The following is a 22,890-nucleotide window of genomic DNA, read 5'->3' on the forward strand; positions in this document are numbered from 1 at the left end:
TTTTCATTGTAAAAGTTTTTAATAACCGGCTCACAAAAACTGCTAAAAATTTAACAATTAACTCTCTGAAGGTAGAGCAAGCCAGCCCTAGCATACTTCTGTTATGACCTTCCAGGATTATTATTCTCTTTTATGAAACCATATTGGCCCCCAAGTTACCTAGCTTCCCTGGGTCTCAGGTTTCTTATCTCTAAAATTCGATATTTGAGTTAGATGGTCTCTAAGATCCCTTTCGCTTTAAATATTCTAAAATATGCAAAATCACTCATCTGGTTCATTTTGGTCACTTGAACATCTATTTCTGTCTGTCTTCCAAGACGCTTTGAAATAATGCCCAACACAGAATTATCTAAAACAAAGAGTATCTCACTTTTTTATTAAGAATAAAGTCCCAGAACTGATATCTGAAGAAGATTAATCTTCAATCTATTGGCCCCAACTCCAACTGCCATGGGTGATATATTATTTGTTGAAAAGAGCTCTACGCTGGCACTCAGGTTGCTGTTGGATTCCAGTCCTGGCCCCATCTGTTGATCTTGGGCAACATTTGTTACCTCACTTTTAAAATACCTGATATGCCTATATTATAAAGTAAAATAATAAAAGTACTTATTTTAAAATTAACATACCACATGCAATTGTAGATTTTTTTTGTTATCATACTAAGTGAACAAGAATCACATTTTCATGGCAACTTTGAGGTAGGTTTCAAACTCACAAATAAAGCCTAGACCTATGCCTCTTAAGACTTTTTGAACCCTTCTGATTAATATATGAAAACCTTTATCCCAACATGGGACAACACCTGAATATGGTAAAATATATGCAAATAAAACATGGCTACCATCTACTGATAATCAGTACAGGATGAGAGATATGGAACAAACATTAAAAACTGTTGCTCTAGACCACAAACTGGTAAACTATGGCCCATGGGTCAAATCTGGCCCACACTGTGTATCTGTAGAGAAACTTTTACTGAAATATAGTCACAATCATTTGTTTAAGTATTATCAATGGCTGCTTTTGTGCTACAACTGCAGAGCTGAGTGGCTACAACAGAGACAACATGGCCTGCAAAGCATAAAATATTTATTATCTAGCTCTTTTCAGGAAAAATCTGCCAATCTCTGGTCTAGACAAATGTGTCCCAACATTTTTCAGTTGGTGATTCCTAGAAATCTTCCAGGATTCACAAAAAATATAGGAGGATAAACTCCTGTTCACTCACCTAGCTATCTAGCAACACAAACATCTCCCTGTTTATATTCTCAGTACCATTTATAATGTAAAAACTATTATTTTTCCTTGTCGTTGCCAGCATAATTAGTACCACTGTGGTGAAATTCTGAGACGAAAAAGTGAGAAAACTAAAAATATTAAAATATAAAAGGAATTATAGGACCTTCACTTTCAGTTCTGACATGTAAAAAAAAAAAACATGAAAGTCATCACTCCTGACCTTACAATAAGAAAAAGGCAGAACAAACTGAAAAATCAGTGACTTTTCTTACTCATCAGAAAACTGGTATTGCAAGGCAAATCATCACCCTGAAATCTGGAGAGACAAACAAATCCAAAAAGTTACAGCCAAGATCTGCCTACCTGGAGTAGCAGCCACTAGAAACAGTAATGATAATTTTGACGAACTGCTGGAGGCTGACTGAGGTTTAGCTTAAGAGTGAGGAACTCCTAGGGGCCCCCTCAGTCTCAGGGGCTACCTCCACACTTGCATAGATATACCATCAGATTCCAGATATCCCACCAGATTATCAGTAAAGAGCCAAGAAAGATCCTCTCAAGGCTCTGGCATGAAGAGAGGAAAAAAGTAACCATTGTGAAATATGCCCAGGGCATTATCCATAAAAAAGGCATACACTGCAGAATAAGTGGCTTAATCAGAACATTGTATTCCATCTGGAAAGGGAAGTTCCCAACTCCAGCCCCCTGTAGCCAGTCTGTCTCATCTAACTGGGAGGAGCAAAGAAACACTAGTGAAGGTCACAGTCCCGAAATACAAGCCCACTAAAGACTAAAACTTTATCACAAGAATATAGTATGCTTCTCCTCCCCCATACTTTACCACAACACCACCAGGGCACCAATATCTGAAAGAGCTGCAAGACAGATTTCATCTAAAGAGTTCTTGGAGACACCAAAAAAGACGGGGAGGCAAAAACAAGGATGCTAGAGGAATCAACGCCTCTGGCACCCACAGCTAAAGTAAACACTAAATGAAGCACAGTGTAAAGCCTCACACTAAAAGTCTATTTACCTGAATCTTATTACTCAGTATATCATGTCCAGCTTTCAATACAAAATTACAAGGAATTTCAAAAGGTAATTTGAAGAGAGAAAGCAAGCATCAGAACAAGACTCAGATATGAAACAGATTTTGTAATTACTAGACAGGCAATTTTAAGTAACTATGACTAATATGTTGAGGGTTCTAAAGGAAAAAGAAAACAACATGCAAGCACAGATAGGGATAATAAAACAAGGGATAATAAAAACAAAATGCTAGATATCAAAAACACTATAACAGAAATAAAGAATGCCATTGTTGGGTACATTGCTGGACATGGCACAGGAAAAAAAACCAGTGAGCTTAAAGACAGGATAATAGAAACTTCTACAACTGAAATGCAAAAAGAAAAAAACAACGAATAAAACAGAACATTAAAGAACAGACGGACAGTCCCAAGTGGTGCATCATACGCATAGCTGAAATATCAGAAGAAGAGAGAATCAAGTTTAGGAAGTATTTGAAGTAACAGTCACCAAGAAACTGCCAAAATTAATTAAACACCAAACCACATATTTAAGAATCTCGGAGAACACCAATTTGGATAAATACCAAAAACTCTATACCTAGGCATATATTCAAATTGCTCAAAAGAAAAAAAAAACCAGAGAAATCTTGAAAGAAGCTAGAAGAATAGGGAAAATATCTTATCTATAAATGAAAAAGCATAAAAATTACAGAGAATACCTCATCAGAAACCACGCAAATAAGAAGAGAACAAAGTGAAATTTTAAAGTACTAACAGAAAATTAAAAAAAAAAAACTACCTAGAATTGTATACCCATAAAAATTATCATAAGTAAAGGAGAAATAAAGATGTTCTCAGAAAAACAAAAAGTGAGAGCATTCATTGTCAGCAAACCTGCTCTGAAGGAAACATTAAAAGAGGTCCTTCAGGGAGAAGGAAAATGATATGGGTCAGAAACTAAACTCTACATAGGAAAAAAATGAGTACCATGAAAAAGCTCAAATAACCCAGGCAATCATGCACACACACACACACACACACACACACACACACACACACACACACACACACACACACACAAAGCTGCAGGCATCATACTACTTGATTTGAAACTATACTACAAAGCTATAGTAATTATAACAGCATGGTACCGGCAAAAAATAGACACTAACCAATGGAACATAATTAGAGTCCAGAAATGAGCCATACATGTACAGTCAAATGATTTTTCAACAACAGAGCCAGAAATACACAATGGAAAAAGGATAGCCTCTTCAATAAATGGTTTTGGGAAAACCAGATATCCACATGCAGAACAAAATTGGACCCTTATCTCACAACATATACAAAAATCAACTCGAAATTGATTAAAGATTTCAAAGTAAGAACAGAAACTACAAAATTACTACAAGAAAATTTATGGAAGAAAACTACAAAATATTGGTCTGGGCAATAATTTTTTGAATTTGACTCCAAAACCACAGACAACAAAAGCAACAGGAAAAGGGGAAAACTAAAAAGCTTCTGTGCAGCGAAGGAGGAAAAAATTAACAGAGTGCAGAGACAACCTACAAATTAAAATATTTTCAAGTCATACATCCAATAAGCAGTTAACATCCAATATATACGAGGAACTCAAACAACTCCATAGCAAAACAAAAAACTAAATTTAAAAATTGGCAAGAGACCCGTAAAGACATTACTCAGAAGACAAATGGCTAACAGATATATTTTTTTAAATGCTGAACATCATCAGAGAAATGCAAATTAAAAGCAAAATAAATTATCCTCTTATACCTGTCAGAATGGCTATTATCAAAAAGATGAAAGATAACAAGTATCAGTGAGGATATAGAGAAAAGGGACCTCTGTACACTCTCAGTGAAAATGTAAATAAGAATAGCCATTATGGGAAACTGTATGGAGGTTCCTCAAAAAAACTAAGAATATGATCCAGCAATCCTGCTTCTGTGTATTTACCGAAAGATTTGAAATCAGTTTGTCAAAGAGGTTTTTGCACTCCCATGTTTGTTGCAGCACTGTCACAATAGCCAAGCTATGTAATCAACCTAAGTGTCCATCAGCAGATGAATGGATAAAGAAAATGATGTATATATGCATAATGGAATACCATAAGCCTAAAAAAAGGAAAAGTCTCTCATTTGCAACAGCATGGATGGAATTGGAAAACATTAAGCTAAGTGAAATGAGCCAGGCACAAAAAGACAAATGTTGCATGTTCTCACTTATGTGAAATCTGAAGTAATCAAACTCAGAGAAGTAGGGAGTAACTGGTGGTTGCAGAGGCTAGGGGTTGGGGGAAATGGGGAAATAGTCAAAGGGTACAAAATCTCAGGAGATATAAAGATTTTTTTGAGAACTATTGCACAGTGTGGTTAAAACAGTTAATAATTACATATCATACATTTCAAAATTGCTAAAAGAGTAAATTTCAAATGTTCTCAACATAAAAAATTATAAGTACTTGAGATAATGAATATGTTAATTGGCTTGAATTAATTATTTCACATTGTATTCATAAATCATAACATCACTCTGTACTCCATAAATATAACTGATTATAAACTTCCAGTTTACAATAAAATTTAACATTTTTTAAATAAAATCATACAGAATGAAAAAAAAAGAGTGAGTGAGTATCAGAAAAGGAAAAAATGAAGATAACATAATATCAATCATTTTTCTTATTGTTAATTGATATAAAATAAAACTGTTTAAAGTAATAATAATGTACTCGATGATTATAGCATATAGATAAGTGAGATGAATGACAGCCATGCCATAAGGGACAAAAAGGATGAACTGAGAATATTCTGAGGGACTTGCACTACACATGAAGCAATACAGTGTCATTTAACACTAAACTTAGTTAAAAATGTATATTGCAAACTCTAGATCACTAAAAAAATTCTGAAGTATGATTGATATGCTAAAACAGGAGAGAAAATACTCAAATAAAACCAGAGAAAGCAGAAAAAGAAGGGATAAGAAACAAAGAACATGTGCAAAGAACAGAAAACGAACATGACAGATGTTAACCCAGCTATATCAATAACCACTTTGTATGTGAATTTAAAACACAAATTAAAAGACATATTGTCAAAGGAGATGAGAAAACAAGACTTGACTATATATTGCCTACAGAAAATTGACCTTACATATAAAGACACAAACAGGTTAATAGTCAAGGGATAGAAAAATACCATGAAAACATTAATGAAAAGAAAGCTGGAGTAGCTATATAATTTGAGACAAAGTGGACTTCAGAATAAGGAAAATTATCAAGTTTAAAAACTGGCATAATAAGTCTGTCCTCCAAGAAGACATAACAATCCTCTCTATATATGCACCTAATAACAGGGCATCAAAATATATGAGGGCAAAACTGACAGAACTGCAAGGAGTCCCAAATCTGCAGATCCCCCTAGAGTTGAAGACTTTTTTCATTAAGCAAACAGAAAATCAGTAAGGGTATAGTTGATCTGAACAACACTAACAATCAACTTCATCTAATTGACATTTATAGACTACTGTATTCATTAGAATACGCACTATTCCCTAGCTCTCATGGTACATTCACCAAGATAAACTACATTCTGGGCCATAAAATATACCTTAATATGTTTGCAAAAACAGAAATCACACAAACCACATTCTCAAACTATAACCAGAAATCAGTAACAGTAAAATAGCTTTAAAAACTCAAAGTATGTGAAGATTAAACAACATATTCTAAATAACACAAGCATCAAAGAAGTCTCAAAAATAATTTTAAAATAGTTTGAACCAAAAAAAAAATATGCAACCTACCAAAACTTGTAGAATACAGCAAAAGCAGTGCTTAGGGAAAGTGTTTAGCATTGAATGCATATATTAGAAAAGCAAAAAAATCAATAATCTAAGCTTCCACTGTAGGAAACTAGAGGAAGAAGACTAATTTCAGTCTAAAGCGAGCAGAAGAAAGTAATTAAAAATTAGGGAAGAAATCACTGAAATTAAAGAAGAAAACAACAGAGAAAATCAACAAAGCCAAAAGCTGTTTTTTTTTTAAAAAAAAGATCAATAAAATTGACAAACCTCTAGTCAGGCTAACCAAAAACAAAGGGAGGGAGAGAGAAGACACATATTAACAACATTAATTAATATGGGTCTTCACTACCGATCCCATAGACATTAAAAAGATAATATAAACAACTTTGTGACCACAAATTTGACAATATAAATAAAATGGACCAAATCTTTAAAAGACACACATTACCAAAACTATTGACTCTCAGGGCCTCTACTCACCAGCCTCAAAGCCAGACCTCTAAGTACTCACCTCTTCAGGAGCCATAATACAAGCACCCTCAAATCCCTAAGTTTCTGACCACATCAATCAATCCAGAACTCTTCTGACCCCTTCCAGAAAACTACTGGAATCTTCCAAGCCATAAGAAAGTCCAACTTCCTCAAACATGGAATACATCTTGCAATCTACTTGGGAACTCCTAGATCTAATTTTCTTGGCAATCTTACGGTCATCTAAATCCATCGCCATGTCTCATGTCCCAGATAACTTTTGTTATCAACCACATATCTGACATTTATCTCTCTCCTATGTCTTCATGTCTTCATCCCCATACCATCCTTTCCTTCCACTTCCCAATTTACCTTCCAGCTGCTGTTCTTCTTCCCAAATCTTTTACATGACCTTTGGAAACCAGATTTCAAGTTTAATAAATCCCTCTTCAACAATAGTTTCCTTCATTTTATGCCTTAACTGCCTTCCTCCAACTTCAGTTCCGAGAAAATACTACCATCCGTAGTATTTTGTAAACTTCAAGATTTTTAGTAAATATTATATAATGTTAGTTTATATAGGTACTTTGTTTTCATCTATTTCACTTACTACCATATCTAATAAGCATGATGAGTGAGTAAATCAAATGGATACCATTTTCAAGGTAATAATCAACAGCAATTTTTTTTTTTAAGAGATGGGGTCTTGCTCTGTTCCCCAGGCTGGAATGCAGTCATGGCTCACTGCAGCCTCAAACTCCTGGGCTCAAATAATCCTCCCATCTCAGCCTCTCTAGTATCTAGAACTACAGGCATGTACCACAGTGCCCAGCTTATTTTTTAAATTTTTTGTAGAGAAAGGGTCTCACTATGTTGCTTAGGCTGGTCTCATGCTCCTGACTTCAAGCAATTGTCCTGCCTTGGCCCTCTAAAGCACTGAGATTACAGGAATGACCCACTGGCCTGGACTTGACAGAAGTTTTGAAAGAACAAACACTGGTGCCTACCAAGTAACAGTCTTGTAAAGCATTGCATAGATATAGTTCTTCAGTGTAACACATGCTAAACACAGTACACACACTATTTAACCTTCTCAAAAAATGAAAGGTTCTCCCATTCCCAAAATGCAGGTTATTTGTTTTCTCTCTGATATGCAACACAAATAATCTGCTTTAGTTATTTAGTTATATATAGAAATGAATTAAATCATACAGATTATATAATAGCCATAACAACATACATCTTGCTTTATAAGTATAACCTGTAAGAAACACTAACACAAAGAAAGTCTACAAACATAATCAGTTATAAGTTGGCAAATATCCAACTAAAAAACTTACAGTAAAAGAGAGAAGAAGGTCTTGGAGAGTCCAGTTTTGAGATGCACTCTCTCCCTAGCTGTCATGTAGGCACCAAATCCTTTTGTTGGTACTTAAAAAGTAGGTTCATCTGTGTGGGGCCACTGGCACACAATAGTAGTTATGTTCTACCTCACAAGTGACTACACTTCATTGAGTTTATGCTCAGTGGGTCAGTGTTTGCAAACCACTTAGATTCCAGGACAGAAAGAGCTACAAAAATGAAACATCCAATCCTTCTCTGAGGTTTGTTATTAGCCTCTGTTAGCCACAGGTTACAGGGCACTAAACACTATGTACTGTGTGTTTGCTCCTAACCACTATGAAAAATCGCCTATAACATCTTTCTAAAGACTCCTAGAAATTTTTAAGTTAATTTAAAATCTGGGAATTTAACTGGGACATATTTCAATTCTTAGAACTAGTTCTTGTCAAAATACCTCACTAATTCTTTTTGGGGTGTCAATTCAATTTAGTTTTCACCAACACTTTCAACAGGCTATTGCTAACATTTAATGTTGCTGGGGGTAAAGGGAGTGAAGAGGGTAAAATAATCAGTTTTATTTGGATCCAAGTTAACTCCCTGCCTACATATAAGCTTCTAAGCAGATGTTAAGAAATGCTTTAAAGAAACACATTGACTAGTTTAATGACCCAGACATGTATAATTCTTTCTATACACAATACAGAAGTTAGAGAACCTAAAACAAAACCCTAAATAACACATTAAATTGATATCCTGAAAAAGCTTGTCTCAACATTTCTGTGGAAGATTTCTGTCCTGTAGCATACCAAAATCCAAAGTATTCATGAGATAGGTAATATAAAGCATCTATAACTCCACAAGCAATATAGATCTACTTTGAAGAATAATTATATGATTATATAAAGTTATTGAGCTTATTAAAATGCTATTAGGATGTTTTTGAAAGCACTGGTTTTGAAAAGTAACATTTTCTCCAATTTATAGTAGTAAATAATGAGTCACAGCTTCTCTAGCCTGGATACAGAATTTAAAAATAGTTTAACAAAATAGACCACTAGTCAATGTACTTTATGTACTTAACATAGCATTTATTTGGAATCTCTGGAAAGCAGAAAAAAGTTATTATATTATTATCCTTTTTTTTTCTTCTTTATAAACTGAGTCTCACTCTTTCGCCCAGACTGGAGTAAAGTAGCATGATCATAGCTCACTCCAGCCCCAAACTCCTGGGCTCACGTGATCCTCCCATATCAGTTTCTCAAGTAGCCGGGACTACAGGTGCCTGCCACCATGCCCTATCATCTATTTTTGACAATTCATTTTATCATCTCAGAATTCCTAGTTTTGTCAGACAATTTCATAGGAAGATCCATGAATTTCTCAGAAATACTGTACTAAATTCTTGTTCAATAAAAACACAGTACATGCTTATAAAAGTCACAGCAATCATAAAGTGTAAATGATAAAACACACCACCAAAAGAGAAAAAAGGCAATATGTACCTTCAAGATAGAAACCTTACACAACAAGTTCTAAGAACTATAACATTCACTTTCTCCCAAGAAATAAAGTACCTTAAAAAATAATGAAGACATTTTACTAAACTTATGGACTTTCAAAAAAGATGGAAATTCTTGAAATTTCTACAAATGTTCTCATTAATGTCTGCTTACTGTAGGCAGCTTTGTAATAACATAAAATATATACTGTCAAAAACAGACTTAAGGAAATGGTCACCAAATATTGTGAGTGTACTAAATGATACCGATTATATACTTTATTTTTTATTTATTTTGTTTTTTAGAGATGGAGTGTCACTTGTCATCCGGACTGAAGTGCAGTAGTGTGATCATAGCTCACAGCAACCTCAAAATCCTGGGCTCAAGTGATCCTCCCACCTGTGCCTCCCAGTTAGCTGGGATTACAGGCATGGGCCACTGCACCTAGCTGATTATACACTTTAGAATGGTTAACTTTATAATACATAAATTTCACATCAATATTAATTTTTATATAATAGTAATAAATTTTAAATAATTTAAATAAATTAGATAATAAATTTTTAAATGATTTGAAGATAGAATTAACAGAATTCAACACATGGGCATAATATTCCCCTAATTTTTAAGTGAAGAAAAATATATTAATTGAATTATATATTATTATTTACCCTGAAATGCATAAAGTCCTCCTGTTCTCCACTAACTCTGGTTACACCTATAAATCATAAAAGACTATTCTATTTGACACCAAGAGTCAAATTTCCTTAGAAGTTAGATCAAATCTTCATTTTCTTAAAATCCTATATGTAGCCTTGAAGACAGATTTTATGGAACAAAGAGAAGAGTGTTATTTTCCCATGTTATCAACCACATGAATGAAACAAGAACTGTGGCTTCCCACAAATCTCTGTCCAGCAAGTTGTCTCTAGCTTAGTATCCACTTTAATCAGTTTAAAACAGAAAAAAAATAAATAAAACAACAAAAAAGCCATACACAAAATTCTGGGAGGTACTTTTTAAGAGAAAAATGAACATGCATAAAATATCAAGTCACTTAACCACAGATGAAAATGCTATAAATGTGAACAGAAAAATTTTGCAGGAGACAAAGAACAATGTACAAAAGGTAAGAGCTTTAAGAGCCAAATCTCTGTATCAGCAATGCAAAAAATCAAAACTCTGGGGCCTTTACATGTGATTCAGAACCATATTAGCCTCTATAGCCATATTGTCCTTCTCTGAATATTTTACAAAATAAATCAGAATCTATTTTTCATCCAAAATCAAGGCAATGGTATTTGACATGAACCAAACTTTGCACAGCAGAGTGCTTAATATACTCTATCTTCATCCTATAGAATCATTTATCATGAGCAACATGGTTCCATATAACCAACTTATATTTGTCCCACTTAAAATACCAAACTCCAATAAAGAACTAGAAATTTTTACTATTACCCCTACGTCTCCAGATGATGTAGAAGATACACACTAATTAAAAGTAGAGAAAAAAAGCAAAAATAAAGAAATAGTACATCAAGTATTACATACAGAGCTCAGTAAGCACAACGTACTTAATATTCGGCTATATACCATATTCTCTACTTCATCAGATGATTACTTTCAATGGTATTACTGCATTTCTAAAGTCTGTCATTTAATCAAAAGCAATCTGCCAAATATTAAAAAGACAATTCTTCACTGAACATGCTCAGAGAGAAATGATTAACTTTTAAAGTACATTACTACCCTGTATATTTTCTATTTGTATAATAACTTTATTTAAAATCTTATAAATTATATCAATATAAGCTCATGGAGAATATAAGCTCACGTTGCCAAATTTATGTAATTATTCAGATCATTTTTCATTTTTCACTTTCGTTTTTCTTGCTCTACATGGATTTTCTTCTGAAAATACAGCATTATCATACTAAATTATTGTAAGTGTTTCACATATACACTGTCATATTTAGTTATCTGATAGAAAATACTGACATGTCTATTAAATCTGAAAAGTTATCAATATTCATTGCACAAAAAGATAGACATATAGATAGACTTTTAGTCCTTGTAACTTAAAATGAAGTTAAATTTTCATCCATGTGTTTTTCATTCAGTTTATTTGAAAGTAGTCACTATAACCAACCCAGCTAATAAATATCAAAATATTTATCACTGCATTTATTGAACTGCTAACAATAACACCTAGTAATATAAATAACATACGAAAGCTGTTCAGAGTTTTCCTGTTCCCTCACCCAAATCATTCCAAACATAATTTGGAGAGCATGAAACCAAAGAACTAGCACAAATATAAAATTATTCTCTCTACTTATCAGATAAAAAGTTAGAAAGAATGTGTGTGTGTGTGCATTTGGGAGTAGATTTGCATGTGTGCTTGTAAGTGGTATACTTTCAATATTGGAATAATCAGAAATTCATATCATACCTGTGCTCCATAGATATATTTATCCAACATTTTGCCTCCTATTGTCTGTCCTCCTATATCCCAAATTTGAAGGGTAACATTCAAGTTTCCTAGAATATAAAAAATGAATATAAAAATAAGAATAACCAAAAAAATTTAGTAACAATACAACAACTGACACAGTATCACAGAATACTAAGTCACAATAAGAAACTCTGAGCCCAATTTGCCCTTATGTGCAGGCTCACATATTTGGAATTGTGAAAACAATGTCAAAAGAAATCATAGTGGAGAATCTAGTTTTATCTTTTTACTCCATTTCCATGGAATCATACTTACAATCACCTTCAAAACAAAAGAAAATAAAGTAAGCTTTAATTTGTAAGCTTAAGCCTTAGAAAAATGTTTTTCTTAGAAAACAGAATGAAGCACATGTCCATGGAGCAAGAAATATACTTTAAAAATAAAAACTGAAGCTTTATATACTCAACCACCCAATCATACATATGAATTTTGTTGTAGGTTCTAAACACTATGGCTTCTAAAACTCATGGAATAATAGCAAACTATAAAAATACACCCATAATTTCAGCTCAGATTAATGAATCTTTTTATAATGTGATTGTCAGCTGCTATAGGATATGGCAAACACAGTCAAAAAATTACGTTTTCAAATTTAACCCATAAAATAGAAACGCATTTGATAGCCCTATTCAGAACAATCGTAGGATACATACCATGTATATCACTAAATATTACGATGCTTTCAAACCTGTTCAAAGTATTTCCATTTAAACAATGTATACTTCCAAGCCTTCATAAAATAATGTAACTAATCATCTTCCCCATACAAGCATTATAAAAGCATTCTAAAAGTCAATCTTTAAAAATCCTTTTGTACATTTTGTAAAATATTTGGTTGATACAAAAATTTATGAGATAAGCTATTCTCCCTTCTCAATGCAACTGATGAGTACACTTACAAAAGCCAAACTATGCTTTTTAGTTGAACACTTTAAACTATTCCCCTCATAAAATTATGCAGTTTTCTCCAGTTTCAATTAGCACTTTTTGAATGATTTGCAAATCAAAAGAAAGTAAAAGATTAGAAACTGAAAAATGATCTCACTTCAAAAAAAGATCATAAAGATATAAATTTATAAGCCAACACAAAATACTAAAATCAGAGAAAGTTAGTCATACCATTTAACTATGCAACTGAAAAGAAAAAGACATTTGATTAACCAGCAAGTTTTCTAAATTTTGGTGGATTTGTATTACAATCTTTCCATTATTTAAACGTAGGTTGTTCCATCTGCCACCGTGCAGAGGATTTCCATGAAGAACTTCCATTAGCATTAATGAGCGCTAATATTTTATCACCATCATTATTCCCACAGACACACACTTTCAACACTTACACTAATGACCAAAATGTTCTTAAAGCCCTATGAATATGAAAACCAAAATGTCACAGACTTAGATTTGTCCAGAAACTTGTACAAACCGAATTTCTTAAAAATCTAAATTTTTTGAGATTCAAGGCTGAAATAATTCTTCTATAATGCTGTCTCAAATTAAGCAGATGAGAAAGGGCTAGCCATCACTAAGAAGTACATAAAATAGTTTCAGAAACCCCTAAGCAGGCAGTAGTCTATTCATTTTACTTGCACAACTCTTTAGCGTTATTTGATTACTTCAAAAGACAGTGCTTAACAATACTTTTACAGAGTAAGATTTTAGGCAACACTTAATAAGTGCTAAAAGATGCTTAATCCCATTTTTTTCAGAGCCAATAGTCCTTATTGCTTAACCTCACATCAAGAAATATAAAGCTTTTTTCTTTAAGTTCTGATATTCAGATCCTACCTGAATTAGGTGTTGTGAACACTTTGACTGTAATTTTAGGAACATGATCTTCATTACATGTTTTCAAATTCTGACTACAATCATATCAAGACCCTAAATCATCTATCTATCCAACTGTCTCCCATCTAAGAGGTTCATATTCATGTGTTGAGGATACTTTTTAAATGCATGCCTTTCTAAATAAACCCTGTTATCAGTGTTTGCCTGTTTTCTTTAACATACAAATTCTAGTGACTCAGAAATAAAAATAGCTATGAATTACTGATAGTCCACTAATATAGAATGCTAACAAAAAATGACTATCTTTAGTTTCAACAAATGATATTTTCATATTACTTCTTATATCTAGAAATATATTTTTAACTCCACATTTTAATTTTAGGATTAACACATAAAACTAAAAACAAAATGTGGATTCCTTATTTGAGGAGCAAAATCGCATGAGGATATGATTCAAATCAATATTAATTTTCGTTTTTGCAGGCATAAACATATGAATTCTCCTAGTATATTTTCAAGATGACATACCTATAAAGCTATATAAGAATATTCAAATAATATTATAATTTTGTTTAAATCAAGAATCTATCTAATACAAATTTCTAACCAATAAAGAACATTAAGGAAATTGTCAGAAATCTAATCCCAAACACAAAACGCTGCAAAATTCCTGTTCCTCTGTAAGAAATGACATGTAACTAGGAGAAAAAATAAAATAAATGAGGTGACAAAACACAGGTAAGTTGCTTTTGGTATGAATTAAAGCCACCAAGAGGATTCAACGGTGACCTTGTAAAAGTACACTTGGTGCCCTGGTTAACCTTACTTAAAGTGCTGCATAGTCAAGATGGAACTAAAAACACAAGTCTGCCCACTTCTTGTACTAAAGACTTAGAAATCTTTTTCAAAGTAGAACGCTGTTTACTGGACTGTACCCACAAGCTTCCTGAAAGTATTTTGACTAAGGCTCTTAAGAAGCTCTATCAGCAGAATCTCTGACTAACAGATACACGATTTTAAGCAGTAAAATCTGCACAGTGGTTGCATCCAGACTATACAGCATACCGGATCATGAAATATACTAAAATGGATGAGTACTTGCAAAGTAATGATCTTGAAAACTTGCATGAAGAGAATGTAAATAGATGGACAGGAGGTTTACACCCCTAACAATCTAACTGGTCAGAGGACTTACTAGACTACTAACAAATATTAGATTCACCGACTATGCTATAAATTCAATAAAGCTACCTGTAATGTTTTATTCAGCTAATGATACATTAATCACCCTACATTTGACACTTATAATGAATTTACATTAAAGTATATAAAGGATAATTATAAACCTTGTAATTTATTCACCTCATTTCTTAATATACCTATTAATTATATAAAAACAAAATACATTAAAATATTTTTTCTTATCGAAATTTCTACCTTAAGTTTGAGTCTGTTAAGTAGCATAAAACCAACTGCCTTAAAAAAAAAATAGAAGTTTTTTTCTGGAACTTTGTCATCAAAATAAAAACTTAATTAGGAAAATTAAAATATATATTCATTAGTATACATGCCCTAATGTCATTTTTTAACCTAAGTACTGTCTAAGTCTAAAATATTATACTATAAATCTAGATTTCAAGAATATCAGATATTTTTTACAAAGTAATCAAAATTTTTAAATTGGTAGTGCTGGGCCACAGGTCAGAAATCTCATATCGCCTGTATAGAATGTCTAAAAACCAGTCTTTGTTTTTAGTATTTGAGTAGGTACTTGTTTATTTAAGCTTTTCAACTAAAAAATGAGAAATATTAAAAGTAATGAGACAAAAAGTTGGTGGTTTTTCAAATTAAGCATCAAAACAAAATAGCTAATAACGAAATACCATACTGAGATTCTCTGCGTACAACTGGCATCTGTAAAAAAAACTGCTGCAAAAATAAGCTTCCAGCATCTACATTATGTGATCTGTGTATGTATTCGGCTAGTGACTGCTGTTAAGTACTCTGAATGCAGCATAGATTATCCAAAAGAGTGAGAATAATAAAATTAAAATGACATTTTCAGTTTTGGCTACATTAAAAGAAAATACAAATGAAACAAAGTACACATATGTTTCTCCTTAAACCTCTCACTGAACAATAACCCAGTAATGGAAAAATTGGAATTCTTTTTTTTCTCAAGGGATATCTCCTAATCTATTTTTCATTGGTAGCCAAATACAAACTATCACAAAATATAACAGAGTATATTACTAAGGAGATAAAAAGAATACCTCCATTACCAAGAATTTTCATTACCTACTCTAAAACTTTCATGGGGAGTTGTCTGATAGATGGGGTGTCTGAGAGGTTAACATATTTCAATAATAATTGAAATGTATTAAACCCCTTCCCACTATATCACTCACATTTCAGTACATGAATCTGACATTACACTTGCAACCGTTTTCTCCAAATGTGCTTCCTCACAGAGGAGAGGGATGGATGGTTTATAAAGTCAATCAAGATAAACTGCTTTTAATAAAATACTTTAAACACATAATTTAACCATTGAAATTGAAAGGACAGCATTTTAAAGCCCCAATTGTTCAGAAACTAACTTAAAACATAAACCACTCTTTCTTTGTTATTATTTCCCCGTATTTCCCACAAAATGTGCTGCAACTGGCATCTAAAAAGTTTCTTTGCATGGTGAAGTGAAACATCTTGAATGCTCAAACTGTATTTTTATGAGTGCCCAGGGACCCTAAATTTTAGTGGTCTATTAAATGCCAGCAATTTCATGCTGCCTTGCATAAAACAGCATTCACATATTAGAGCACAGAAGTTCCATAGCTACATTATACTTCTGTTCCAACTTTAAACAAAAAACTAAAGCAGAGGCAAATCAAAATAATATTTTAAAAAATAATCCTTCCCAATCTTTTCACATTTTGTTAATACAATATCTGTTGACAAATGTATAGCACTTAATTTTCTAAAAGCTTTTCAGAATTTTATAAGCAACCATTGTTTATCCTCAAAAAATGTATAGTAGCCAAAAACAGGGAAGGAGTGGGAGAGTATATAAACTTTTTCTCACACCCATGGACAATATGCCTTCATGACAGATTGTGATGAAAGTTAACCTCCGTAAGATAAATTTACTGATTATATACATCTTCATGTAGAAGCAGCCCCAAAATTTTACACATTTCTTTCTTATGCCACTTATTGTTAAGATTTTTTTATAATCTTCTATGTTAAGACTTTTTAGTCTCTTACCTGGCAATGTTATCCTTCTCAAAAAGAAATCCAGTCCTATAGTTTGTTTGTACCGTTTCCCAAAAGTTTCTTGAGCAAAACACGTAGCTAAGGAGGTCTAAAAAATTGATGCACAGAATGTCAAAATTAATTCATAAAGAAATGTAATCATAAGACCACTATAAATCTTAAGCAATCTTAACATGTATACTGCAATTAATCCAACAAGCAAATTTAAGCAGTTCTAATCAGTTGCAAGGAGGGGAGAGACTTAACCAGGTAAATTTCACTTGCCAGCAGCTATCAGTAGGGACAACGAACTAATGAGTTAGATCTCTTTAAATCCCCTGCTTCTCAAGATCCTTTTCCTTGCTGAAAATTAGAATTTGAGAGTTATCAACAGAAAAAAAAAAAAAAACTAAAAAATAAATAAAGATCTGAATTATTTTAAAACATAATTAAAGAGCTAATCTAACTTAGATCAGTTTCTGAGGTTAAATATTCTGAGGGTAGCTGGGCACTAAGCTAATAATAAGAAGCATTCATTAAAGAGGGAGAAATCTGCTTACAGAATTTTTCTTTTTCCCACAAGAAAAGCACCGTATCTAATTTGTCTTTATTTTTAAAGATGCTAATTGAAAATGACCCTAAAGAAAGACTGTGACAATATCTATCTTTTAAATAAAGAAACTGGTATTTTTAAGATTAACATAAAGCAGACAAAATGAATATTTTCCATCCAAGAACCATAATGCCAAGAAGTCACAAGCTATCATAACCAGAACAGATATACATTTATTTTTTTAATAGAAACTGAAAGTTTTAGTCAAAAACTCTGGAGTTTTCTTTTTAAAGTACCATTTCTTATCAAAGCAAAAGAATATTCTGGTAACAACTGAATAACAATAACTCAACAAATTCTTAAACGTTTTAAACGCACTATTTTTATTTATAAACTTCCTCCAAAAAAGAGAAAGGCAACTTCACTAAGCTTTTATACGCTTAAAGACAGACTCCCTATGTTAAGAGAAAATAGCCGTTTTTTATTTTAAAAGTTAAAATTACATGTCAACTCTTAAAATAATGAAAACTAAGATAAATTTCCAAGATAGCTTATTACAGTTCCTTATGACATAAGTAGTACAATAGTGCAAAAGAAAATTTGGCCAAACTTCAATTACACAGAACCATATTTTTCACACAAATGGCAATTTGGACACCATAACTCCAAATATTTTTGTGTTTAAATACCCAGCATTTGTAATAAATTTCGAAGATAATTGGCTAAGTATTTGTTGAGCACTACCATATGAAGGGTATTCTGCTAGACATCTAGAAACAAACACATTTGTTATATTTTTGACACATGTAACAATATCAAAACTGAGAGATCAGAATTGAAAAGACAGGTATTTCTTTTTATAGATTTTTGTTTCTCATTTACACTATATTATTCTACTGATCTTATCTAACTTACACCACAAAATCATATTTGAAGAGGTTCAGAATTCTAGAAAAAAATAACTATCACTACTTATACTATTACAGATATTTCTAAATATTTAATAGACTGATGGTTGAAATACTTAAAGGTCAAAGAGAAACTGAAGGCATGTGTAACATTCACATAATGTCATTTGAGATAATTTTTCACTTTAAAGAATCTCAGAGTTCAATACTTTCATGTTAAGGAATATTCAGAAAAATTCTAAGAAAGTTTCTTTTCCTGAAAAAGTGACTTCTAGATTTTGAAAGCCCTGCTTTCACACTTTTGAGGCAAACATAAAGCTAGGATTTTCAACTGGAATCGAGTATAAACTGTCAAAAATACAGGTTACTGGGAACATACAGAGTATTAAAGTAAGTTCTTACTATATCATCTCCCGATACCTTGAGATAAAAATTGAACAGAGAATCAATTGAATCAGTGGGGGTCGCTTTCTCTTCAATTATCTAGACTGCATGCTATCTTTCACATTCAATAATTTCTCAAGTCACTGTATAAATACCCTTCTTAATTACAGATATTAAGTGAACAACTAGCTCCCATATCAGAAATATTTTTACCTGAATCTTTATATTTTTTGATTTGGAAAATTTCTACTAACATGTTTGATTTGGTAAATTTCTACTAACATTTTTTAACCATGCTACATTTACAAACACTGAAAAGACAGAAAAAAAGAATATTTTGCCTCAAAAAGCTCTTAAGAGATTATGTAATAAAAGAAAAAATATGAATCAGAAAAGGAAAGAAATAGAAACATGTGATACTGGAGGGAGGAGCTAAATTTCTCTTGAAGAAACTTAGTCATCATCTCAATACTCTATTGCATCTGTCAGTGTGTTGAAAAATGCTCAGAAGTTAGATTGAGCAGGAAAAACAAATGCTAGGAAAAAAGAGCCAAGAGTTAAATCAGGATACAAATAAGAATAAAAGAGAGGCTGAGTTCACAAAGAAAAGAACAATAAAGGAAAAAGAATGGGAATGATGGTGGCTGCCAAGTATTTGAGAACTGAATAGGGTATGGAGAAAAAAATTCTTGATTTAAGAATAATGAAAGAAGGTTAGGTGTCAGATGTTTGTGTCTGGAAGTTCCTGTTAGAAAAAACTGTTACAGTTTTAAAATAAGTTATTTAGTCAAGATGATTAAGATTAAGTCAGAGCACCATAAAAAATATTACTGTTATCCTTTGAAGCAGAATGATAATACTAATTCAAAAACATGGAAGGGAAAAAATTATCCTGTCCTATACAAGAAAAAATTTTAAACAGAGATAAAAAACCATAATTATTCACACTAAATTAGCAACAAAGGGGAAACATGTATGATAGGCTAAATAAAAAACTCAGACACAAAATTATGAACAAATTTCACTGGGTAATATATGTACAATAAATACTGTTAGAAAAATGAACGACAGTTTAAAGAATTATGATAGCATATAGGATAATCAGCAATTTTTGTGTCTTTTTACAAATGTATTATGTTATGGGTTGTCATTATCATTTTAAATGGGAAATAAGATCAGTTATGAATTGAATACAGTAAAATTTAAGAGCCAAAACCTTAGACGGCCTTCAAAAGAAAATCTAAATGATGAGAAAACTATAAAAATCTAACAAACTTTTTATTGAATAAAGGTGTTAGAAACAATAATGATTTATTTATAGCAATTCATTCATTCGAAAAGTTTACTAAGTATACAAAAATTAATATACTTTATAAAGAAAAGTTACCCCAAGTTCCTTTCTTCCCCCAACGTTTAAAGGTAATCATAGCATATTGTTTTCCTCAGCTTTAAAAATCTGTAACAAAGGATCCAAGAAGACAAGAAAGAAACAACAAAATACTCCAAATTTTGCAGATGAAATTTTACATCTTTCCCAGGGGACCTCGAAATGCAAATGTCAGAACTAAAGGCAGAAGCAGGTATCTGGGCAGTGCCAACTGCCAGGAAGGATGCAAAGAGAAGTCGTCACCAGAGAAACCAGGGTCCAAACTGCAACCAGCAACAGGGAAATGTGAAGCCTTAAACAGGAAATAAAAGCCTGGGTTTCTTTAGACTATGGTTGGGATAAGGAAAGGGAGTACAGGGGAGATAAACTTTAGCAATATTCCCAGAAAGTGTTGGCGCCTTTGACAGAAGCATGGGTAAGGAGGCATCCGGGTAGAGGCTCTTCACTATTTGCTGGTGGAGGAATCATAGATCCCTCTGAGATCTTATGGACCCTCTCCCCAGAGCACGTACCGGGCAGTGTTTACTCCATTTCAGGAGTTCCACAACCTTGGGGTAGGAGCCCCTGCCTAGGAGATAATAAGACTGATGCTGCCTGATATTCTCACGCCCGCACTCATTCATTCGACCAGGGGATCCCTTTTGTCACGCAAGCAGCTCTATCCTCAGCATCCTGCCCATAACAGGAGCTCCATAAACACTTGTTGACTGACTGCTTGTACCGAGTGCTGAGCTGGAAACAGAGGTGATGAACAGCTATGATATTAAAATAGGAACTAGAGTGTACTGAGTGGACACTGGGCTCTAAAGGTTTTATGTGTATTTTCACATTTAATATGTATTTTCACATTTCTCCCTTTGCGGCGGCCCTTTTCAATACTCATCTTACAGATGAAGCTTAAACTGATTAGCAATTTGCCCTCCAATGACCTGACGACTAAGTGGCGGAGCCCCAATTCTCACCCGGGGAATAATGATTCCAGAGCTACGCTCCTGGGAGCTCACGGTGCAGCAGAAGCATCAGAAACGGTAAAGGGGGTGGGAGGGGAGGAGCAAGTGTGACCCGGACTACAAGTAAGAGGAGCTAAGATGCCTTGGCAAATCCCTGCCAGTCCTGAGAGGCGGGAAGCTGAAAGGCTGGCCAGAGTCTTGCAGGAGTTCGCAATCCAGGCGGGGAGTTAGGAAGTGACTCTTTTTTAAGGGGGAGCTGGACAGCTCTCGTCGGCCTTCACCAAGCGCCCACTTCGTGTCCGGCCTCAGGCCACACAACCAGAAGGGCCCAGGCCTAGAAGCCCGAGGGCTCGGGGTAACGAAGTGACGCCGGGCGGCGGGGAGGAGGCCGGGGACCGCCGGGGTTCCTGCAGGCCTGGGACGGCGGGCCTGCTCGAGGACTGACCTTCCCGGAGGCTCCGTCCCCCAGCACGACGATTTTCAGTTGCCGGTCCTGGCTCTCCTCCTCAGAGTCCGACATGGTGTCCCGGGAACCACGCCTGCCCTCCGAGGTGGAGGGGGGAAGGGAAGGAGGAAGGCTCCGGGGGCGGGAGAGAGGAGGAAAGGAGGTAGTGGCGGCACGACCCCTGCCCCGGTGTCTCCGCGCCGGCAGGAGGAATCCGAGGAGAATCACTCAGCAGGCGCCATCTTGCCCACCTCCCCGCCCTCTGCGCGCGGCCCCTCCCCCTACGCGCACGTCGGGCGCGCGCCCCCGCCTCAGAGCCAACCCACGCCGACCGCCGGCCTCCCTGACGAGCCGAACCACTCGCGGCCCTGGACTGGTGGGGGGGACATTCCGGCGGGAGAGGCGAGGCGCTGCGTGGCCCTTCAGGAGACAGTTGGCTAGAAGAAGAAAAGAAGTGTTCGTTCAAATTAAGGAGAGAAAACGGGAGCAGAACAGCTTTCAGGCGTTCCATCAAATTCCCTTTTCTCCTTCCCTCTTGAGAAAGTCTCTGAAGGGAATGGTTCAGCCTGACGGGGTGGAGCAGTGACGCCCGGGCTACGCGCCAGGGTTGCCTGGCAGCCAGGAGTTCGAGGACCGGCGGCGGGGCGGGGCCTGTCTCCGGGCTCCCGGGACACCCGTAACCTGGTGGACAGCGCCGGAGAGGGACCCTGAAAAACCGGACCAGGGAAGAGGGTACTTCGGGGCGGATAGGGGACAGCTGCTAAGGGCCGAGGCTGCCGAGAAGCCGCAGTAGCGGCCGTGAGTACAGTGGAGCTCTGGCGCTGCTTATTTCGGCCTCTCGGTTTCCTCATCTGAACAACCCCAGGCTCCCATGGTTCGTTCATGAGACGCTACTGAGCGCCAACCTCCTGGCACCCCATCTTTACCCTAAGGCAGCAGTTCTCATAAAGTGTGGTCTAGGGACCCCTGGAAATCCCGATGACCTCAGAACAATTTTCATAATAATACAGACACCTTGTCTGCCTTTCTCACGTTCCTTCTCTCACTAGTATACCGTTTCCTGGAGGATACGCTACGTCATCACTGGCAGCTAAGGGAGCTTGTGTTTGTTGTTTTTAAACATTTCTCAGTTTTCATTTCAATGCAGTAGTGATAGGTGTAACCCACGTAAACATAAGCTCTTTGGAGGTCACAGTAATTCTTTAACATTATAGAGAGGCCCTGAGTCCAAAAAATTTAAGAACTGCTGCCCTGGATAATCTCAGTCCAGGAGCGTTAGGTAAACGGCAT

At 34.8% G+C, this 22,890-nt stretch overlaps 1 protein-coding gene across 11 annotated transcripts in view; it reads right to left on the minus strand.

Annotated features, from left to right (window-relative positions):
* The window catches only part of RAB28 (RAB28, member RAS oncogene family), a 168,977-nt gene extending 147,069 nt beyond the window's left edge, over nt 1–21,908 (minus strand). For 9 of the 11 annotated variants that reach the window (XM_054553156.2, XM_054553158.2, XM_054553164.2 and 6 more), the window contains exons 1-3: nt 21,601–21,900; nt 16,986–17,082; nt 11,874–11,962 (exon numbers count right to left, since the gene is read on the minus strand). In XM_054553156.2, the coding sequence (XP_054409131.1) occupies nt 11,874–11,962; nt 16,986–17,082; nt 21,601–21,675 (261 nt within the window). In that variant the 5' untranslated portion in view covers nt 21,676–21,900. 11 annotated transcript variants of the gene reach the window in all.
* Between the last annotated feature and the right edge of the window lie 982 nt (nt 21,909–22,890).

Source organism: Pongo abelii, chromosome 3 (genome assembly GCF_028885655.2).
Source record: "Pongo abelii isolate AG06213 chromosome 3, NHGRI_mPonAbe1-v2.0_pri, whole genome shotgun sequence".
Lineage (NCBI taxonomy): Eukaryota > Metazoa > Chordata > Mammalia > Primates > Hominidae > Pongo > Pongo abelii.